The sequence below is a fragment of the Cryptomeria japonica genome, chromosome 8, assembly GCF_030272615.1.
Source record: "Cryptomeria japonica chromosome 8, Sugi_1.0, whole genome shotgun sequence".
Classification (NCBI taxonomy): domain Eukaryota; kingdom Viridiplantae; phylum Streptophyta; class Pinopsida; order Cupressales; family Cupressaceae; genus Cryptomeria; species Cryptomeria japonica.
Window position 1 is genome coordinate 524,042,280 of NC_081412.1, and position 22,936 is coordinate 524,065,215.

At 32.0% G+C, this 22,936-nt stretch overlaps 1 protein-coding gene across 1 annotated transcript; it reads left to right on the forward strand.

Moving 5' to 3' along the window:
• The first annotated feature begins 6,186 nt into the window (after positions 1-6,186).
• Positions 6,187-9,110, forward strand: LOC131056201 (em-like protein GEA1). Its single transcript, XM_057990549.2, has 2 exons — positions 6,187-6,390; positions 8,702-9,110. The coding sequence occupies exons 1-2, from the start codon at positions 6,276-6,278 to the stop codon at positions 8,818-8,820; spliced, it is 234 nt and encodes a 77-aa protein (XP_057846532.1). The 5' UTR covers positions 6,187-6,275; the 3' UTR covers positions 8,821-9,110.
• Positions 9,111-22,936: the final 13,826 nt, after the last annotated feature.

Here is a 22,936-nt window from a genome sequence, read left to right on the forward strand (position 1 = left end):
TCAGAAAACAGGAGTTTTTCTCTAATATCTTTTTGTAAATTAGAAATAAAGATTCGTTGAATATCAGTGTCAGGCACTGGAAAAGAAATTTGAGCATACAAATGCTTATATCTACCAATGAAATCAGTCACTTTTTCTTTAACACCTTGTTTACAATGCATTAAATCAATCAAAGTAACTTTAGGACTTATATTGTTTTGAAATTGTTGAATAAAAGCATTTGCAAGTTCTTCGAAAGAAGTAATAAAATAGGAAGGCAACGAGCAATACCATTGTAGGGCTTTATCTCTTAATGTTCTAGTAAACAGTTTTGCAAGCAACCTTTGGTCATAAGCAAAATCAGTACATATTGTTTGAAAGGTCTTAACATGTGTTAGAGGATCACCCTTACCATTATAAAGCTCCAAATGCGGAATTTCAACATGTTTAGGGGGGATAGCTCGAACAATGTCAAGAGAAAGTGGGCTCGCAACATCAAATGTGGATACACTAAACTTAGATTGATTCATAGAGGCAATTTGTTGCTGTAAAGAAGAGACAGTTTGTGCAAGATTGTTAATGGTCGCTTCAGTCGAAGAGTTCATATTAGACGTGTTAGATTGTGATGGAGGTGTTATGTTATTGAAAGAAGGTAGAGAGTAAGGTGGTGGGACACTATGATAGTTATTCATAGGAGATGATTGGAAAGGAGGAACACTACAGGGAGGAATGGAATGGTTAAATGAATTGCCCCCTTGCGTCATGTTTATTTGTGGAGATGAAATAGGAACACTCATTGAAGGAATGAATGAAGAAGTTGGATTGAATGAAGGAAGAGGGTTGATTGAAAAAGAAGGATTGCCCCCATGACTAGTGATCATAGGAGGAATGTCTTGTATTGAAGTAGTCATTATGTTTGATGTAAAAGTAGGTATACTAGCAATAGGAGTTGTCAAAGGAATAGAATGATTAACTTGAGTAGGAGGTTGTGTATAACCTAAGGTTTCAGCACAACTTTTCATCGGCATCACATTCGAATCCACAATGTGTGCAATACCACGCAAAATATCAATTCCATTCTTATCACTTTGAACCATACGTTTTAGACCCTCAATTAATGAGAGAGCTTCACTATCAGGGTATTCTTGAGACATCCATTGTCGAAAATCATCAAATTGGTTATCCAATTTTGAAAGTTGTTCTACAGAAACCTCATGGAGAGTTTCTTCATCATTAAGAGGATTAGAGGAATTACCCATGTCCTCATTAAAAAGGCCATTCAAATTAGGTTCCATCTCCTCGGTAATTACACCTTGGAAAGACTTAATTCGAAGGCCTCGTCTAACGGGAATAATATAAGTAGGGCTTATTGTTGTAAAACTCATGCACTAAAGAAAGAGAGAAGATTTTGAATTTTAGAGGTAGCAAATTTCAATAAAATCAGCCAATCTCCTAGATTTAAGCTGTTAAATGCAATCAGGACAATCTCCCAAAATTTCGGAAAAAATGTCCAGGACCGTGGCGAACAGAGTGCACACGGTCCTCGCAACTTTTTTCAAAATTTTCAGGGATGAAAGTTATGATGATTTTAAAGCTAATCTGAAAAAATTGAGTGATTTTACGATCTGTAGATAGGCCAAATTAAATTTGCAATCTCAAAATTGAACCTTACCCAGATTGTTGAAAAAATGCAAAATTTGAATTTTGAAAAAGAGAGGGAAACTGAAATTTTGAATTTTATGATTTTAGAGGGAATGCTGAAAGCAATGCAAGTTTCGAAATTTAAAAGTTGACCCGATTTCATGCAAAATTCGAATTTGAAAGTGGAAATCAAGGTTGATGCAATTAAACACTTAATTTCAAAAGTCACAAATTGTAAAAATTTGAATAAAACACTGAAATTTCGAATGAATGCCAACACACTTTTCAGATTTAGGATTGTAAGAAACACAATTTTGATATGAATTTTAATTTCAATGATTTTTGAATGATTAGAAGCCTCAATCCAAGCAATCGCTAGACCAACTTTGATTTTAATTTTGAAGGTGTTAAAATTGATAAAATCAGCCAAAATTCTAGATTTTAGCTGAAAAATACAGTAAGATCTAGCTCCCAAAATTTCAGAAAAAATGTCGAGGATGATGGCGCTCGGGGTGCACACGGTCCTCGCAATTTTTTTCCAAATTTTCAAGGATGAAAGATATTGTGATTTTATTGCGGAATCCAAAGTTACAGCCGATTTGGAAGTGTTTTGATTAGTGAAATTATCAGTCAAAGGTTGAATCAAGAAGGTTTTAAAAATTAGGGTTTTGACATTTAACCACTTAATTTTCAGAATTAAAGCACAAATATGAATTGACAATTTGCAATAGAAGGGTAGATCTGAAACAAGCATTAACAATTAAACATTTCACAAGTTTAATTACTTAAAAAGAAAATTTTAGGGTTTTTATGCAATCAACCTCTAAAATTTGCAAAAGATCAAACATGGAAATGTAATTAAGGAAGCAAATTTTCAGATCTAACCATGAATAATCAGAATGAGGATGTTCACGTCGGGTTCACCAAAATGTAAAGCGGAAAAATCGAACCCTAGTCGTTCTCCCCTCCCCAACTCCAAGGAGAGAGAAGGGGGAGTCACTAGGGTTGATGGTTTTCACTTAGGAGAGACTTTACATTCAAAAGAGGGGTTGAAACCCACAAGATCCAATCCCACGCAATGCAAGATTGGATTCTATATGAGTTTCAAGGGTTGTGATAGCAAGGATACCCTCTTTTGTAAAGAAATGTGGAAAGAATGATTGAACTAGGAATGCATGTAAAGCAAGAAAGATTCACTTATAAACAGAGATAGGGATATGGGATGAAGCTGCAGACCTGGAATTAGCAGTAAAATGTCGAGACAGCGCTGTCCTGCAAATTTGAGCAGAAGTTGACAGGACGATGGCGCCCGGCGTGCACACGGTCCTCCGAAAAATCCGCGAAACGAAGGGGGATCAGTTCGTCTCTGCACCAGGATTCTAGATCTTCAATTACAGCCGCGTACCTGCAACCTACACACAGAAAAGAGAGGACAATTGGGGGGTTAGGGATGAGGGGTTTGCCTTTAGGTCAAACCCCAGTTTTTGGAATTAACCAAGAAATGAGAATGCTGTAAATGTAAATGTTTGTAATGTAAACAAGTACTGATACCTTGTTGTAAGAATGTCTGTATTCTTACATGCGAAGGTGTAAATGTTGTTGTATGTTGTATGTTGTAAGTGATCTCCTCTTCAATGGTTGAATCCTTGTCTTGAATGCAACACTTAGCCTTGAATGGAGACTTAGAATGATCAATTGCTTGAAGGAATGCTTGAATGCTTGAATGCTTGAATGTTTGAATATCGCTTTCGCCTTTTTTCCATCTATGTCCCCCCTCAAATGGGAGAGGAAATGTAGTTTATATACTTGTCAATTAGGGTTGAAAGACTGATTTTCCCGACCTTAGGCCGACCAGGAAATATTATTTTCCAACTTGCAAACTTAAAGACCCGAAGCCCCAAAAGAGACCGGGCCCAAAATAGGGCCAGGGACCAGGGTGCTGGGCGCCATGGTCCTGGGGGACCAGGGCGCTAGGGCCCTAGTCCTGGAGGACCAGGGCACTGGGCGCCATGGTCCCACCTCCAGGGACAGCAGGGTGCAAGGAGGATCAGGCCAGGGTGCTGAAGAATGCAGTTTTTGATGTCATGAACAAGTTTCGGGGTCTCCATTCAGGTTCCGTGTTGCATCGCCATCGTGAAGACCCAAATGCAGTCGAAATTGCAAGTGTCGCAATTTTAGGACGATACAGGGATAAATTTTCTCGTTCCTTATTTATAACATCTGCTAGCTCCAGATAAAGTTCTAACTAGTCCATGCCATTAATAAATTCCACATCACCCCTATCACAACCCAAATTTGCAAGTAGATTGGCCAGTTTGTTTCCCTCTCTGTAGGTGTGAGAAATCACAAAGGTCTCAAGTTTGTCCAACAACACCCAAACTTGTTGGTCATAATGAATTCTCTAGTTTTGACAATTTCTCTTCTTGCATGAGTCAATAGTGAGCAAAGAGTCTCCCTCAAAAAGAAGATGCGTGACACCTATAGTATTTGCAAGGACAAGGCCATGCAAAAGGGCCAAAACCTTAGCCATATTAGTAGTTCGATGGCTTAGGGAAATGGTTTTTACAAAAATCAAATTTTTAGTTGATTCCCTTATACAAACACCCGCACTTGGGGCACCATCGAAATTCAATTTAAGAAACGGTGAAGTCGGGGCTTGCCATTTGATATCACATCTATTGACCTTTACCCTAAGGATGTTCATTAGGGAACCTTTGAATGGTAGAGAAATGTCTTGCCATGATTTAAGGATGTGGTTATCCCAAGAGGAAAAAAATGATGAACATGTTTTGGTATTTTGGACATGTGCCATTATAGCTTCAAAAACCGATTGTTCAATTTTTGTTTGAAAATTTTGAATTGAAGTTGAAACTTTCCTGAATATACGCTTGTTGTGTTGCCACCACAAAGACCATATTACCACAACCAGTGTATTTTTAGGACATGTGTCATTTGTAGAGGAAACAAATTTTATGATATCACAAGATGAGTCATGTTATATTCTATGCAAACAATAACTTATGAAGTAAGAAGCATTGACTAAAAAAATTGATACATACCAAATCATTAAATAAAAAATAATAGAATAAATCAAGAATTATAAAAATTGATATCATGTCATTCAATTGTAGAAACTTGTAAAGTATGATTCATTATAAAAGGAACTACAAGGTGAGTCTTGTTCTTAAGATATATTTCATCAATAGAGGGAACAACTTTCATGAAGTTGGAAGATGAATGTGTTAGATTCTATTAAAATAACAACTTAATAAAATAAGAAACAACTTTCATGAAGTTGGAAGATGAATGTGTTAGATTCTATTAAAATAACAACTTAATAAAATAAGAAACCTTGACTTAAAAACATAACATGTGTCAATTTGATCTACATTTTAAATAATCAAATAAAAAATCATAAAGCAAGTCTTATTGTTAAAGTTGATACCATGTCATAAATTTGAAAATAATCAAATAAAAAATCATAAAATAAATCTTATTCTTAAAGTTCATATCATGACATTGAATTATTTGAATCATATAATATAAAACAATCCAACCAAAATAAACTTTCTGGATTTGAAAATTAAATACATTGAAATTATTTGAATGTAAACAAAGAAAACTAAATGAAAACTAAATATATTGGAATTATTTGAACCTAAACAAGGAAAATTTAATTGAAAACTAAATACATTGAAATTATGAGAATCTAAATGAAGAAAAGTAACTGTTAACTATATACATTAAAAATTTTGGAATCTAAGCAAAGAAAACTAACTGAAAATTAAATCCATTGGAATCTAACTAAAGAAAACTGAAAATTAAATAAATTAGAATTATACTAAATACATTAGAATTTTTCAAATCTAAACGAAGAAAACTAACTGAAAATTAAATACATTGAAATTATCCAAATCTAACCAAAGAAAACTGAAAACTAAATACATTAGAATTATCAGAATCTAAACAAAAAAAACTAATTGAAAACTAAATCCATTGAAACTATAGAAATCTAACCAAAGAAAACTGAAAACTAAATACATTGAAATTATCTCAATCTAAACAAAGAAAACTAATCAGAAACTAAGTACATCTGAATTATCCCAATCTAACTTAAAAAAAACTGAAAACTAAATAGATTAGAATTATCTAAATCCAAACCAAAAAAACAAATTCAAAACTAAATATTTCTAATAAATAGATCAGCATTTCTATTTATAAGATAATAATAATGAATAGAATGAAACACCAAAACGCCAAAAAGGAACATCATTCACACATCTAATCAATTTAGTATCAATATAATATGAAAAGCAAACCAAAAGAAATTTTACAGCATGCACACGTATCGATAGGAGCAGCAAGAGAGAGAGAAGGACAAGGTAGATATGCAAAGAAAAATGAAATGAAGTGGGTCATCGAAAGAAGAGATATTGTCGAGTAAACAGATGTGTTGTCTTCCCAAGATTAAAACTCCATTTACATTCCCCACGTAGGCTACACCTGCTGCCCTACCAATCTAAGCTTCACTCTATTGGAACAGATATATAAATACCCAAATGGATTGATATGATCAGAATAACAGAGAAAGAGAAAGAATTGGGGATTTGGATTGAAGAAAGAGAAAGAATTAGGGTTTTGGATTGGAAGAAACAATGGCTTCTCAACAGGACAGAAAACAGATGGATGAAAAAGCCAGAGCTGGAGAGACTGTAGTACCAGGTGGTACTGGTGGAAAGAGCTTGGAAGCCCAGGAACGCCTTGCAGAGGGTATGATCTATCATACTTCTTTTTTCTTTATGTATATGTATATTTTATCACTATATGAAAGATTGTGATTAGTGATAGTGCTTTTTATTTATGTATGTGTATATTCTATCAGTATATAAAGTTGGCAACGGTATATATATATATATATATATATATATCGGGATTCAATTATGTAGTTCGTAGTTTTTGTGTCAATGAATTAGTTTTCCAGTTCAAGTTTATTGACCTAATCTTTGGCTTGAAAGATGGTCAATTGTGAAAAATATTTGTGTAGTTTTTGTGTTACTGAATTAGTTTTCGAGTCAAATTCATTGACATGAGAAATTAGATAGTTTATATATTAATATATTTGTGTAGTTTTTTGTGTCAATAAACTAGTTTTTAAATCAAGCTCATAGACCCAATTAAGCTCCTTGACTCATCTTTCAATGGATTAGTGAACTGTGAACTGGAAAGTTACACAGTTAATCCTAATTTTAGCTCATAGACCCAATTAAGCTCATTGACAGTTAATCCTATTTTTTTATGGAAAATATTTGTATAGTTATGCTCTAGTCAAGCTCATTGACCCACATGGGTCAATGAGTTCAACTAGAAAATTGGAAAATATTTGGTTGTTTTTTTAATGAACTAGTTTCATTGTGGGTCAATGAGTTCAATTAGAAAATTGGAAAATATTTGGTTGTTTTTTTAATGAACTAGTTTCATTGATCCACATGGATCAATGAGTTCAAGTTCAACTAGAAAATTGGAATTTTTTTTTTTTTAATGAACTAGTTTCCCTGAAGTCGGGGTATTTGGCCTTGGGGAACAAGAGACAACAATTAATGAAGTCAAGCTCATTGACCCATCTTATCTTTCAGTTAATCCTAATTTGTTACATAAAATGGGTCAATGAGTTCAACTAGAAAATTGGAATTTTTTATTTTTTATTTTTAATGAATTAGAAGCTCATTGACTTATCTTATCTTTCAGTTAATCCTGATTTGTTACAGAAAATGGGTAATGAGTTCAACTAGAAAATTGGAATTTTTTTTTTTTTTTTTTTTTAATGAACTAGTTTTCAAGTCAAGCTCATTGACCCATCTTATCTTTCAGTTAATCCTGATTTGTTACAGAAAATATTTGTGTAGTTTTCAAGTCAATGAGCTTAACTGAAAAACTATTCAGTTAATCTTGATTTGTTATAAAAATATTTATGTAGTTTTTGTGTTAAATGAATTCATTTTCAAGTCAAATCTTATTGACCATCTTTCAGTTAATCCTCATTTATTATAGAAAATATTTGTGTAATTTTTGTGTTAATGAACTAGTTTTCAAGTCAAGCTCATTGATCCATCTTTCATGAATTTGGCTTGAAAGTCATATTGAAAAGGGAGTCATAAATATTTCAATGAAATACCATAAATATTTCAATGGAACATGGGTTATATGTTTTCAATGAAACATGGGTTATATGTTTTCAACTGAAAAATTGTAAATTAGCTTGATCCATCTTTCATGAATTTGGCTTGAAAAGGGAATCATATGTTTTCAACTGAAATACCATAAATATTTCAATGAAACATGAGTTATATGTTTTCAACTAAAATACCATAAATATTTGACTGAAATATGGGTTAACTGAAATACCATAAATATTTCAATGAAACATGAGTTATATGTTTTCAACTAAAATACCATAAATATTTGACTGAAATATGGGTTATATGTTTTAACTGAAAAATTGTAAATATTTGACTCCAAACATGGGTCATATGTCAATTCTATTAGATTTCCACAATCCATGATAATGAAGTAAACAGAAACAGCTTTTAGATTTGATTGGATTTGATTGTGTGCAAGTTTTTAATCAATCAAATCCAGAAGCTGTTTACTTCATGGGTTAACTGAGATAAATTGAGATAAATTGATTTTTGCTGCTTTCTTATCATAATTTGATGGTCAGCACCCTTATTTTTCATAACTTGATTTGTTTTTTATGAAAATGTTTTATATATCTCCCACTTATGAAGATTGTGAAAAGATGAAATATTAGATGAAAATATTATATATATATATATATATATATATATATATATATATCACTTATGAAGATTGATAAAAAAACATTATTTATGTGTGTATTTTATCAGTGTACGAAGATTGTGAATGGTGATAATCCTTTTTATTTGTGTATTTTATCAGTATATGAAGCTGATGAATAGTGATGATCCTTTTTATTCATGTACGTATATATTTTAAGAGTATATGAATATTGTTAATAGTGATCTGTGATCATGGCATGAATGGGTATTATTTTGTTTTGCAGGTCGTAGTAAAGGAGGACAGACTCGAAAGGAGCAATTGGGTCATGAAGGGTATCAAGAACTGGGACACAAAGGTGGACAAACTCTGAGGGAACAGATGAGGAGTGATGACAATGACTAGTACAGAATAGGTAGTGTCCCATCAATGCTCAGGATGGTTTCGGTCCCAGTTATGTATATATACACTGTGTATATATATCATATCAATGTACACTCTATATATCATATCAGTGTGCACTGTGTATATCGTATCAGTATGTGACTCTGCTTTGTCTTTAGGGAAATATCTATGTGCTGTGTAGGTATGTCATGTATTTGCCTTTATAGTTAAACAATTGTAAGGATATTTGCCTCAATTGTCTGACTTTGTTTTGTCCTTGCTAAAAATAAAAAATATTTTATTTTAACATATACTTCTTGTATGTCCAGAGATGGAATCCTGTTATGACAAGATTGATAAGAGACTGGCGCTTTGGTTCCCAATGCATTTGTGGGAATTTAATTTTGAGGTTTCATAACTTTTAGAACTTTGGTTCCCATTAGGATGGATTTTAGTTTAGAAGATTTTATATTAATAGCAGGAGATTTCTACACTTTATTCTATTAATAGTTTATCTTTCTGGATTCTATTGTGTGATAAATTTTTGGATCAAAGTTTGGGATCACATTCTGTGCTCTCTATCATTCTAATGATGGATCAGAGATCCGAAACATTGATACAAAAAAAAAGTTCAATTGAATCCAGAAGCATACACTATTAAATCTTATATTTTTAGAAGTGTCTGATTTTCAACAAACCAGACTGTAAAAGTACCAAATTACCCCCCATAAATATTCCAGAAGCATACACTATTAGATCTTATATTTTTAGAAGTGTCTGATTTTCAACAAACCAGACTGTAAAGGTACCAAATTACCCCTGATAAATATTTAGACTAGCTATATGAATATACAATAAATGGAATAGTCGATCAATTAATTAGTGATTATATGAAGTAATCCATTTGATTACCTATCCTGTATAAATAAATATACCTGGTGAATTTGGTTAATTTCATTTTTATTTTTTAAAATAAAATGAATGGTATTTAATTAAATTGGGTTGTCTAAAGAAAGGATATTTAATTAAATTTGATTCATGGAGGTTATTCATCACATGATATGATGATTTTTAAATTCAATGAAATAATTACTAGTTATATGAAGTAATCGATTAATTATCTACCAAATTTAGTTTGTTTAATATGTAATTAAATTGTTAGTTTTTTAATTAAAATTGATGGTATTTAGTTGGCATTGTTTTTAAGGTATTAAACATTTAAATTTTTGTTGGATTATTATTAGTGGAAGTCATTCATGACAATTAAATTGTGCTATTGTTGTAGGTATCAATGTACTCACAATGAATTAATGTATTATATGATTGTGGGTATTGTGTTCTCATTAATTCATTGTGTTTTTTATTATATCATTGTAAGTATTGTGTCCTTCATAATTCATTGTGTTTTATTATTTTTAGCAGTTTGAATCTTGTTATATTAAATCTTTATTGGATTATTATGATTGTGAGTTTTGTGCTTTCACAAATTTATTGTATTTTATTATGTTTACTAGTTTGAATTTTTTTTAGGTGTGAATCTTTATTGGGCTATTATTATTGTGGGTATTGTGTTTGTGAGTTTAAATTTTGTTGTAGTCTTTAAGTTAGACTATAACGATTGTGAGAATTGTGTTTTTCATTAATTTCAACTTTGTTGGTATTGTGTCCTCATTTGTATTTGGGGAATAATTTTTTTTTTCAATTATTTTAAATTTTTCATTACAAATAAATAAATGATATTTAATTAAATGTTATTAACTTTTTTTTATTTTTTCAATTATTAATAAATAAATGATATTTAACTACATTTGATTAATGAAAATAGGTTACAATTTTTCAATTATAGAAATAAATGGTGTTCAATTAAATTTGATTAATGAAAAAATAGTTTTTTCTTTTTTTCAATTGGTGAACTAATCTAAATGTGGAGAATTGAATTGTCTCACGGGGGTAGCACATTTGAATCTAATGTGTTGTATTTAAATATAATGTTTATTTTTTAATTTAAAACCATTTATGCACATAAGGAATTAATCATCTACTTTTAAATCTATCTAATTTTTTTTGTATTGAAAAAAATGTAAATTTACAAATGAGGAATGCAACAATAGTTGCAAGAAGATACATGTTGAAGAGTAGAATGCTCTAGAAAAGAAGGGCAAACTTACATCCAAAATACCAACAAAAGAACATCATAGATTGATGAAATTCCATCTAAAATGTCATACTGCAAACAAATTTACAAAGGACTATAGCAACAACTGATTAAAAGGTTTTAACGTAGCATAACAAAGAAATTTTTTTCCCAACATATTAAATAACATCAATATTATAGAGGCACAACTTAACAATGAACACAATGCACCAACAGAACCAAATCAATAACATTGTCATTGAGCTTGAACAAGTGAAAAGAACCAAACTCAATTTTGCAAGGAATACCTTAACCTTAAGATCCTTTTATTCTTTAGCAACTACTCCAATTGGGTTTTAATTTGTTGAATTTGGAAGCTCCCTACTTTAAATTATTCATGATGTGTAGTACCCCTACTTGTTTGGACTCATATTTTATTCTTGGTTGTTTTCAGTGGATACATTACCATGTTTTGTTATTCAGACTTATATGAAATTATTTCATGCTTTATCTGGATATGAGATGCATAATTAATTTGCAATGTTTCAGTACTTGTGATTTATGACATTTTATGGATTATTGCTATGTACTGACACTTTACTTATCTATGTAATGTGGAATTATATGTTGTGTGTCTGCGAGTGTATTGGATGTAAGGGGACAATTTTCCTTCACTCATTTCGGTGAGACAGGGAACGTCGTGATTCTCCTTCATCAGTGTGTATGTCGTGTTTTCTATATTGTATATATGCATGTGTAGTTTGGTGATGCAGGATATTGCAAGTACAAGCACCGGGTAGGTACGGGGTATCGTCTCCACCTGGCTTCATAGGTCTGAGCATGCCTTATATTTTTCGATGGAAGTGGAGGAGATAGTAGTTGACCCTATTTTACTTAGTTACACTCGGGTGAGTGTCGTCAGTTGGTTGTCCTATCAGTTTGTTCGGCCTTCGTATTTTGTTGTTTGATCTTTTATGAGTTTATGCTTGAGGTTTGCTCAGTTTGTGTGTTTAGTGATTTTAATTATTGCATGTTACATTTTATTTGTCTTGGAAGGGTGAAAAATTGTTAATAATGTGAATTAAATAGTGACTCTATGATTTAACGTCCTTCGTGTAGAAGTAGGTGAATTATCGAAACTATATTCTATGTTTGGTTTTCAAAATTATACTATAGTTGTACGTATTTTAAATATTAGGAATTGATTATAAACTTATATATATATATATATATATATATATATATATATATATATATATATATATATATATATATATATATATATATATATATATATATATTCGAAGGTGAATATAGTTTATGACTAATTATATTGATTATTTTAATATGATTTATGATAAGTTGAAATATTTGAATTCTACGACCTAGCATATAGAATGATTAATCATTTGTTATATAGATGTAAGTTAAATGGTAGACGACTTGATTTTATTGATCACACATATTCACATATATATAAATTAGTATTATATATTATTATTTATATGTTTAAAGTTTATTATTTACATTGCAAATTATTATATAGTCGCATGTACTTATATTTTGAGAAAGGTGACGGATTAGTATAAGCGACTATGTCGCATGGCAGATTGGGAGGTCGATTAATCTTCCATTTAACTCAGAGCTAAGAACAACGACCAGTATGAGTTGACATGTGGCATACGACCAACACGTAGGCATAGACCATTAGTTAGATGTAAAACTTTAGAGGTTTTATTGTAGATACGTGTGTAATTATTGAATATGTAAATAGATTTGCGGAATTTAATTACTTTATGAAAATCCATAATATATTTTAAATATATAATTATGAAAAATGGTTTATTAAGAATATGTTATCAAGTCTAAATGTTTATATATATAAATGAAATGTCATTATTTATTTATATATAAATATAGATAAAATCAAAATTAAAAATAAAACAAGTTATAATAAAAATAAAATAAAATAATGGAAAGCGACTTGGTTGTTGAGATATCGACCGAAAGGGGTGGCGGCTTAATGCAAATAAATATGTTAACGAGGATGGTTGATAGTAATATTGATCACCCCCCTTATTTAAAGGGAGGGGTCGGTATTACCACGACCACTCCTCCTCCCTTTTTGTATACAAATAAACCACGTTGCAATCTACCTAAACATGTGTGCATGTATGCATAGGGAGTATAAACCACGTTGCAGATCCTTCATGGTAGTAGGCTTAAAGATAAGTTATTTGAATTTAGGAAAGCGTAAACACCAACCACGTTGCATCTTAGAAATCATGGAGTTTAATGCTAAGTATGCCACGTTTCAAGACACATAAACCATGTGCAGCCACTTAAACTTTATGGTTGGAAAGTTAACGTGGAAAGTATAGTAATGGAGGGAGTCGACACCACCGATTGCCTCCCAAACCACGGTGAAATGGCAGAGAAGTTGATTAAATCAATAGACTGGCATCCCACGACTGTAGTGAACAACGAGTTAAGAGAAGGAAGTCGTTGGGTTGTATCAAGTATACATGCAAACAAACACGTAGAGTTTAAAGATAATCAAACCTTGCAACCACGTCTTTCATGTTATGTGATCAAAGGGATTAATTTGGAAAGTAATGTGGTTCACCAGCCCACGTAAACCACCGATATCCACCGTGATCGACATGTTTAAGATAGTTATTTAACTTGCATGTTTTTAGGAAGTTATTTTTAGTAAAGACAACTTAGTATTGGAGTTAAAAGCCACATGGATAATCTATAATTATGGACTTAACAACTATGGTGGTTGGTGTCACATGCAAAGTTATTGGATAACTTTGCATGCATGTGAACACATAAGAATTCAAAACCATTTAGGACTATTATGTTGCAATAAAACCTTGAGTGGTGTCATTTAGAATCAATCCACCACTAAGAGAGATAGCCTAAAAGTAGGAAAGAGGGTAGATGACAACACTATATATAGACCATTGAGTTGGAAGAGAAGGGAGAGGTGAGATGCAACGAAGGATTAGAGAATGGAATGAAGAAGAGAAGGTAGGAAAAGATATAGAGAAAGCTAGAAAATAGCAAGTTGGAGCAGAGAGAAATAAAGAAAAAGAGAGCAAGATAGAGGAGAGCAAGAATGTAGAAGAGTGACAAGAGATTAGGGAGAATGGAATAGTGGAGATTTTGATGTGTTTACAATCAAGTCATAAAAGATCAATGATGATCAACTCCGATTTAGTGTCGAACTTAGGGGTTATGCTCTTGAATGAGTGTTAATTACTTTATTATTATCAGAGAATTTCTCAAAATATAGAAAGGGTAAGGACTCGGAGTAGAGATCTCGTGAGATAGAAGAGTGTCGAGGTGGAAAGTATTGGAACCCGGACGTATTGCAGACAGTTTGAAGTTATCAAGGATCGTAATAGCCATGGATCACGTTTCTTGAGGTAGGCTCAAATCTAGTATGTTTTGTTGAAAGGATTTAAGAGATTAAGAATGATCTAGATTTATATTTATGAAATAGTTAGAGTCACAATACCAATCAATTTATTACGATCATGCAAGTATAGATGCATTAATGATATATTTCATGAAAGTTGGTAGATTAAATTTAGTGAAACTCTTAGAAAATTATATCACCCAATCCTTTAGAAACAGAGTCAGAGGATAGAGAGAGAAACTCTGAAATTGAACTACAAAAAAGATGAAAAATTAGGTTTATGACTTATTAAATAGTGTATTGATATAGTTGTAATTCTTATTTTCTAGAAGTCTTAATTTGAAAGCTATTTATGCATTTTGTTGTTTTAAGAAAAGATTGTCTGTATTAGGATCTTGCATAAATGGTGTTTTCAGTCAAGTTTAAATTTCATTGCAATTCTGGCTTAGTTGTCATTGTGTCCTATGTTATTATATTTCCTTGGTTAGGTGTTGATGTATAACCTTATTGATGTGAGCCATTGTGTGTTTTGTCCAAATGGTCAATCTTTGGTTAGTGATTGTGTATCCTTTACCTGTGGTTTGTCAGGATTAGGTATGGTTGTCTGTTTCACCATAGAGTTCTTGTAGAGAGACCTTTCCTATAGTGTCCTATGAGAGAGTGACTTTCGAGCGGGGGTCGTGTTCGAAGTGGATGACAGGATAACCCATCGGAAGTCAGATAAAAAGTGATAACCTAATAATTGATTAGGGGGTGGTTAGAATAAATATTAATTAAGATATTATGCCTCGTGCATAGGTGTAGTGCTTGTACAAGGCTCATAATGTTACGAGAAGGCCTAGAATGGCAAACTTACAACCTTGTCTTCATGAAAGGATTGGTAGGGTCCGCATGAGACTTAGTTAGAGCCAGAAGCTAGGAGAGGTTACTAGGACAGAGAGCCGGGACCTAGGAAGCTATACCATGGTATCCATCTTAAGCTATGCGATGCCACTCTCTCCTTAGAGTCACTAGTGTTTGTGAGTTGAGTCACATGGATGTTTGTGGAGTCTTGTAGTCCTTTCATACTTGTCTTACTTTGCTTGCTTGAGGGTTTTATACTATCTCCTAGCACAGTGGGGTGGTTCCATTATGGGATCACATGGTCGGGTGGTAATGCCACTTCCCATGGAATGTTCCATTTCGAGATCATTGTTCAGTTGAGACCTTGTGGTCATTGTATCAAACTTTTATGTAACCTTGATATTGTAACTTTTATGGATATTGTAAAAGGGAATCATTGGAATGTTTGTTATTTCAGTTGCCTTAATCTTTTGTATATATGATCTATGAGAAATTAATGCATTGGAGTACTTTGATTCTTTCATTATGGAATATGGATGTATGTGCAGTTTTTGTCTTAAGCATTTGATTTTCCTATTTAGATGAACAGTTGGATTAATCGTGGTGTTAACATAATTTGCGAATTAATCTTCGTTGGTAACCCTTAGGAAATCATGTGTTAGTCTTCCGCTATGTTATTAGACGTGCAATGGTTATAATTAGTGCACTTGTTCTTTAAAAAAAATTATTATGCACTTTTAGTTGCCTAGTTGTATTGTTTTCCTTTAGGGTTTCTGGTGGGGCATTACATGATGTCTTCCTGAAGATGAGAAAATAGACAAACCAAATAGTAGAAAATGTCAGAGTAAATCCTTACAAATACGTGATCATTGTAAATGTTAAAGACTACTTTTACATCTATTTCTCCACAAATGCAATAAAATAACATGTCTAACACCATTAACAATGACATTAATCAAACCCCAAGTAAGGCCTCTTTCCAACTCAACTTGTGTTCAAAGATAGTAGGCAAATCATTAAAAATGGAATCCCAAAAAATATGTCTCATATTTTCATTTATGTGACAGAATGGGCGACTATTAGGCTGGAACATAATACATTTCAACCTGTGCCCAATTGATAGTTTGTAATGTAATATCTTCCAAGCCAATAACTGCACATCTGAATTGATTTCGTTCTCCAAATTTTGGGGTAGATAATTTAGACCAAAACTTTTAGTTGAACTTGCACTTCCATTTGATGTTGAGATGAGGGTTTAAAGGAAGATTAGGAAGCAAATGCATTTAATTTTTTTTTAATGAATTAAACAAGATAGGATGAAAGCCATAACTAATCTTTGTAGAAATTACAATGTCCATAGGAGTAGACAGTTTGTTAGAAAATTCCAATGGCACCAAGGATTGAACAAATATTAGAACCAACTAAACTGAGTTTTAATAGTATGCCATAGTAACCAACTCAAAGTAGAGAAATCCCAAAGATCTCCCACATTGCGAACTCCCCTTTTAAACAAGGAGTATGATAATTTTAGAAAAAATAAAGCAAAGGATTACTCCTGATACAAAATATGTCTATTCCACCAAATGGACAAAGTGGGGAAGCTAAAACCATGTTGAAGAGAACTTTCTCTTCATTTCAAGAAATGAAATATATGCTACCAAGCATTCCAAATAGATTGAAATGGAAATTTGGCTTTGACTGGAAAAAAAAAGAAGGAAGCATGAAAATTTTGTCTAACCATCCCACAGCCTACCATTTGCCTTAGAGAAAGGCAAGATTAAGTCTATTTCATATGAGTATCTTCCATGGCTCATCGCCTTTAACAACTCTAATGAACCTTTTAGCAACTAAACAAATTCCTTATGGTTTTGGATCAATTAAACCCATGCCACCCTTATGTTTAGGCTGAATGCAATGAGTCGGATGATGAGGAGATATATCCTATATATTACCACCCCATTTGGCCAAAAGAAATGGACGAATGAGTTTAGTTAATTCATCATAACCTTTTTTAGAAGGCAACCAACAAGATGAATAATAAACATGCATGGCAAGGAATATTTTATTAGCAACTTGAATTTTACCAATGAAGGAAAGAAATTTATTTCCCTAGCTGAAAAGTTTATTCTAGTATCACATATCATAAATAGAAACTCCAATACCAAATGGAATCCCAAGATATCTAATAATATCCCTATGCTAATTTGTTTCCATTCCTACAGAATCCATGAAGGAGTAGGCACTACCTGAACCATTAAAAACTCAGTTTTGTAATGAGCAAGTTTTGAACCTGAAACAACATAAGACAATTCCCTAATGTCTATTGTATTGGAGAGTTCCTTCTCAAAATTTTGTAAAAATAGCAAGTTATCATCAGCATAATAAGAGTTAATTACAATAATATTTTGTGAGATAGATATTCCAAAAATAAGCTTCAAACTATTGGCACTTTGAAGAAAATATCCTAGAGCATCAGTCGTAAGAGCATAGAGATAAGCATAGAGATAAGGGGCTAAGGGACAACCTTGTCGAATGGATCTTTGTAGGGGGAATGAATTTGTCATTAGTTTTTGTTATTAGTTTTTTTCATTAATTTTTGTTATTAGCTTTTGCCATGTCAGGAATATTTATGCATTCATTGCATTCAATTTTTTAACAATTTAATCAATCACCCAATTACTGCATAGAAATAAAAAAAATTCAACAAAATTCTTATAGTTACATTTAATTCTATGTTTTAAATGATTTTAAAAATGCCATTTTTTTGTCTTTCTATTGATCTATTCACAAAAATCAAAATTTTCTATTTTTGAAAAAAGATGTCTTAAAACATATAATTCATCCCATCAAATGTCAATTGTATTGCTGACTTGAATGACATGATCATTATAGTATTAATGGCTCGAATGACATGATCACTATTGCAGTCATCTCTTGACTTTATTTTTTATTTTTTATGGGTTGATTTTAGTTGGAAAAATAATTTGTCATTCAATTTTTCTAAAATAAAAATTGTGATGCTTTAAATTTTGTGGTTAAATTGTCAACCCTATTAATTTTTTTAATGATAGTGTATAGTGTTATAGATATGACATGGTAGCAAAATAATTTAATTTGAAATTTATTTCACCTACAATTTAACAGAATTTTCCATTATTTTGTTCATTTCAATTCACCCACATACATATGAATTTTTCCATTAGATTTTTTAATATATTAAACTATTTTGGTTATATGTGTACTCTATTTTTTTTTCCATATTTGTATATTTTTGTTGATGTATTCTCTTTTGGGACTTTGATCCTCAAAAGTTAAAAACTTTTTTCAGAAAATCCCAGTCTTTGGACTTTTTGAAAAAAGTAGTGATTTCTAACAAATTAGTAAGCAAATTGCTCACCGAAGTCTTTGGAAGATTTATTTAGAAGTCCTTGAGTATTTGATATTTTGGTCCACTTTTCAAAACAATTTAAATTAGGTGTGTTCTTTAGCAACACTAATTAAATTTTCGGACTAGCACAAACAATTACACTATTAACAAAAACATATAAATTTTTTCATTAGATTTGTTAATATATTAAACTATTTTGTTTATATTTGTACTCTATTTTTTTCATATTTGTATACTTTTGTTGATGTATCCTCTTTTATATTTGTATACTTTTGTTGATCTGTCCTCTTTTGGGATTTTGAGTTAATTTTGGATTTACTCATTAATGGATGTCATTGGGAATTGCTCTTCAATATATAACTATTTAACTATAATTTATGTTGTTTTTTGTTGGACATTTAAATTTTAATCTGACTTGTTTTTAAGTTTAGAATTATATATATATATATATATATATATATATATATATATATATATATATATATATATATATATATATATATATATATATATATTCATTCATATTTAATATGAATAAGGAATTTAGAATTGATCTTCGATATTTAAATCTAATTTTTTATTTATTTATTATTTAATTTTAATTTGTGTTATTAAAATTTAGAATTATTGATTTATATTATATATGAACTAAGCATTTCAATAATTGATCTTCAACATTAAATTTCTTTTCATGTTATATTTAACATTTTTTTAATTTGTTTATTTTAGTTCAATTTTTTTTAATTTGTTATTTTTTGTTACTTAAATTTAATCATCTATCATTTATTTATAATGGATGTTTTTGACACATTAAAATAATATTTAAATATTTAATCTAATGTATATACTTTTTAAAATAAAAATAAAATTGAAATTGATTTTCAACATTTAAATTTAATTTATTAATTTTGTTGTTTAAAATTTACTTGTTAAAGTCTAGAAACTTTGTATTTGTAAGGGTGGATTTTTATTTTTATTTTTTGTTTTGAAGATGAAATGAATTTAGCACGATCATGGTGCTTACAAAATGGTCTCCCATTAAACAAATTGCCCTTCAACAAATGTAGAATTGTCTGTTCATTTGATTGGTGGAAATGATCTTCACTGATTTATTTATTTTAAGTTTTGTTTGTCTAAAAAAGATTGGAAAATAAGTACTTATCATTGTGTGAGAATGTAGATGATTAATAAATCTCAAATCATTCATTCATTATGCCTAGTGGATATAAATTTTGGCACATAAAATTAGTTTTTACCATTTAAATTTAAATCTAATTTGTGTTGTTTTTAATTGTTCTAATTTTACTTGTCTAATATTAGGAACCTTGTATTTTCAAAAGGGTTAATGAGGCGGATCTAATATGTGGTGTTGTTTTTTTGTTTGCATTTTATTTTTTAAGGTTTGGAAATTATTTGGACATTTAAGTATATAGTTGGAAGTTTTTAGTTAATAAGAGTGAAATTGTTCATTCATTGTGTCTTCTTCAAATGAACTTTACACATAAAATTGATTCTCAACATTTAAATCAGATTTGTGTTATTTTTTCTTTTAAATTTTATTTGTCTAAATATAGAAATATGGAAATCTATAAAAGGGAGAAATTCAGGTAATTTATTTGGGAATTTTCTAGTTAATGATTAACTTTTATTTAGTAATTAATCGATGATTCATTATCATTTGCTTCAATTTTTAGATATAATAATTTAATGTTTAAGAATATTTTAAATTTTTGAATGGACAATTTAATGGTTAACATTAGAAATTGAAGGTTTAATTTGTAGATATAATAATTTAATGGTTAAAAATAGTTTAGACTTTTGGATAGACAATAGTTAACGTTAGAAATCAAAAATAAAAGTATAAAGAATTTTTTAGATGTTGCTTTAAGAAAGTATTGTAAGAACAAAAGGATTCATGTGGCACAAAGATTAAGATACAACAAAATTGATGGTTGTATTCTTTATTTTGGTCAATTCTTTTCAATTGTCCAAATTCTCTATGACAATGTTTTTTATTAAAAAAGCAGTGAGAACGAGGGCACTAACCCTTTACATAGCAGAACTATTAATGAGACCACAGTGAAAAAACAACACTATAACAAGATTAACAGAAACAAAACTATTAGCAAAATGAAACCAAGTCTTAGAAAATAAAAAACAACAAGCAAAAAACACAAAAAGCAAACTATAGGGATGCCTTTCGCACCTCTATGGCATCAATGACATTGTTCCATTCATTAAACAGGAACTTGTATAGGTCCTTAGCCTCCTGCTTATCCTCCTCCATGTTTGCAGTATGTTCCCTTAGTAGAGAGAGGGTGAGCACTGAGCTATGTAAAATATGCAGATGAAACTTATTAAGGCCCATAATTTGGGCATCCTAGACCTCCACCTTGCTCTGGAGATGATTGAAATCATCCATGATAGCATGTAATTCAAGCACAAGGCCCAGGTTCTCAATCCTCTGTGTGATGTCCAACACATCCGTATGCAACATTTTCATTTGCTCTAGAGTAGGGACACCTCGGGGGTTCATAGTTGCCATGTCATCCATAGTCTTATACATCACCTTGGCCACATCTTCAGCAAGGGAACCGTCAATAGCATTGTCGAGGCCCATCAGAGGAATGAAGTTCATCACCCATTCCACCATATTTAAATATAAGTCCAAGTCACCAGAGTCCAGGGCTTTGGTATTAGAATTTTTGTCACCCATGACACCCATAGTGCCCATGTTCATAGGGGCCCTATCCTTAACATCAACAGAGTCTTGGGCTTGTATCTCAGAATTGCCCATGCCAGCAGCACCAACAATGCTCAAATCCATGGGGTCCCTAGTCATATATGCTTTAGTAGCATCCTCACCAGGGGCCCCCATAGTGGTTTTAGGGTCCTCTCCCTGCTTGTCCTCAATGGTTTCCTTCTCCAAGTCAATATTTTCAATCATAGGGGTCTTCTTTTTGTGCAAGCTTTTGGAAGCCAATCTGGAGGATCTCCTTTTAACCTCAAAATCAAGGGAAGGGTTGTCATTCTAAGCATCCTCAAAGGATGAATTGTCATCAAAGACAATATGTTTGTGTTTAATAGGGGTTTTGCCTTTACCCTTGGATGGGGAGTGGGAAACACTAGGAGAGGCAGACAGAGTCAAGCTGGGAGAGACCGCAGATAAAGAAACAACAGAGGCATAAGCAGACAGAGACATGGATAATTTAGTCATAACAAAGCCTACATGCAGATATTGGAAAAATTAGGGGAAGGCCATAGACAGGGCGGCAAGCTGTTGAGGAGTAGGCATGGGGGGCTAAGAGAGCTAGGGGTTCCAAGGGGAGCAAAGGGCCTCATGAAATTTGTATAGCCTGTAAATGAGGCCCTGGTGAAGGAGGTAGGGCACCTTATCCCCATGCTTGGGGTCCATGGTGTCTTTAATAGAGCTTTCAATGGAATGCAGTAAATAAAAGGGTAGATAGAGATAATCATTATTGTGAAAATGATTGAGAAGGGGCAAATGATAGTAGTAGAATATCTTGTGCCTACCCTCAAGAGTGAAGTACTTCATGATCATAAGGCAGATCATATTCCATGGGTGTTTAAGCTCTTCCCGAGAAAACCCACCATGGAGTTTGATAGGTTCCTCATGATTGTGGAAGAAGCGCTTTAGACCTTCATTGTTGGGAACATGGATGGTGTGCTTCCAGTGTCGTCCGTCAAGGGCCAGCTTCGTGGCTTGGGAGATTGTTTCCTTAGAGTCATTGAAAGAAATTTTGCCCACCGAAACATGCCTCCCAAACTAGGAGGAGGCAAAACTAGCCGAGAGCTTCTCATCATGGCCCTATAGACATTCCAAAAAATCGGCAACCCCTCCTTCAATGTAGAAATTCCAAACCAGGGGGTCATTCTTGAAATCATCTAGTTTGTCCAGTTCGTATCTAACTCTTTCGCCCCCCATATCCTCCACCAACAAGACCTCTTTAGACATGAAAAAATTTTGCAGAGAAAATTCGAGAAGCAAGCCGAGAAAAGACAATGGGAAGTGTGTGAGCCAGATGTCATTAAGTGAGACATGAAGTTGGGCACATGGGAAAAATTCAAATCACTTTTGGAAATGATTTCCTGGTTACAAGGCATGAAGAGCTAGCAAATACTGGCGGCAACCAACATGTTGCCAATCCAATCGTACCTCATCATAATGTGGTAAGCCCAAAGGATTTGCCAACAAAGCAATGCTTCCTTTAGCGCCAGCCTAGCCGAATGAGTAACCACCATATTGACATAGATCAAAGGAATAATATCATAATTTGAATTATGAAACCAACACCTCCGGACGACCCCAAGGGAAGAGAGGAGG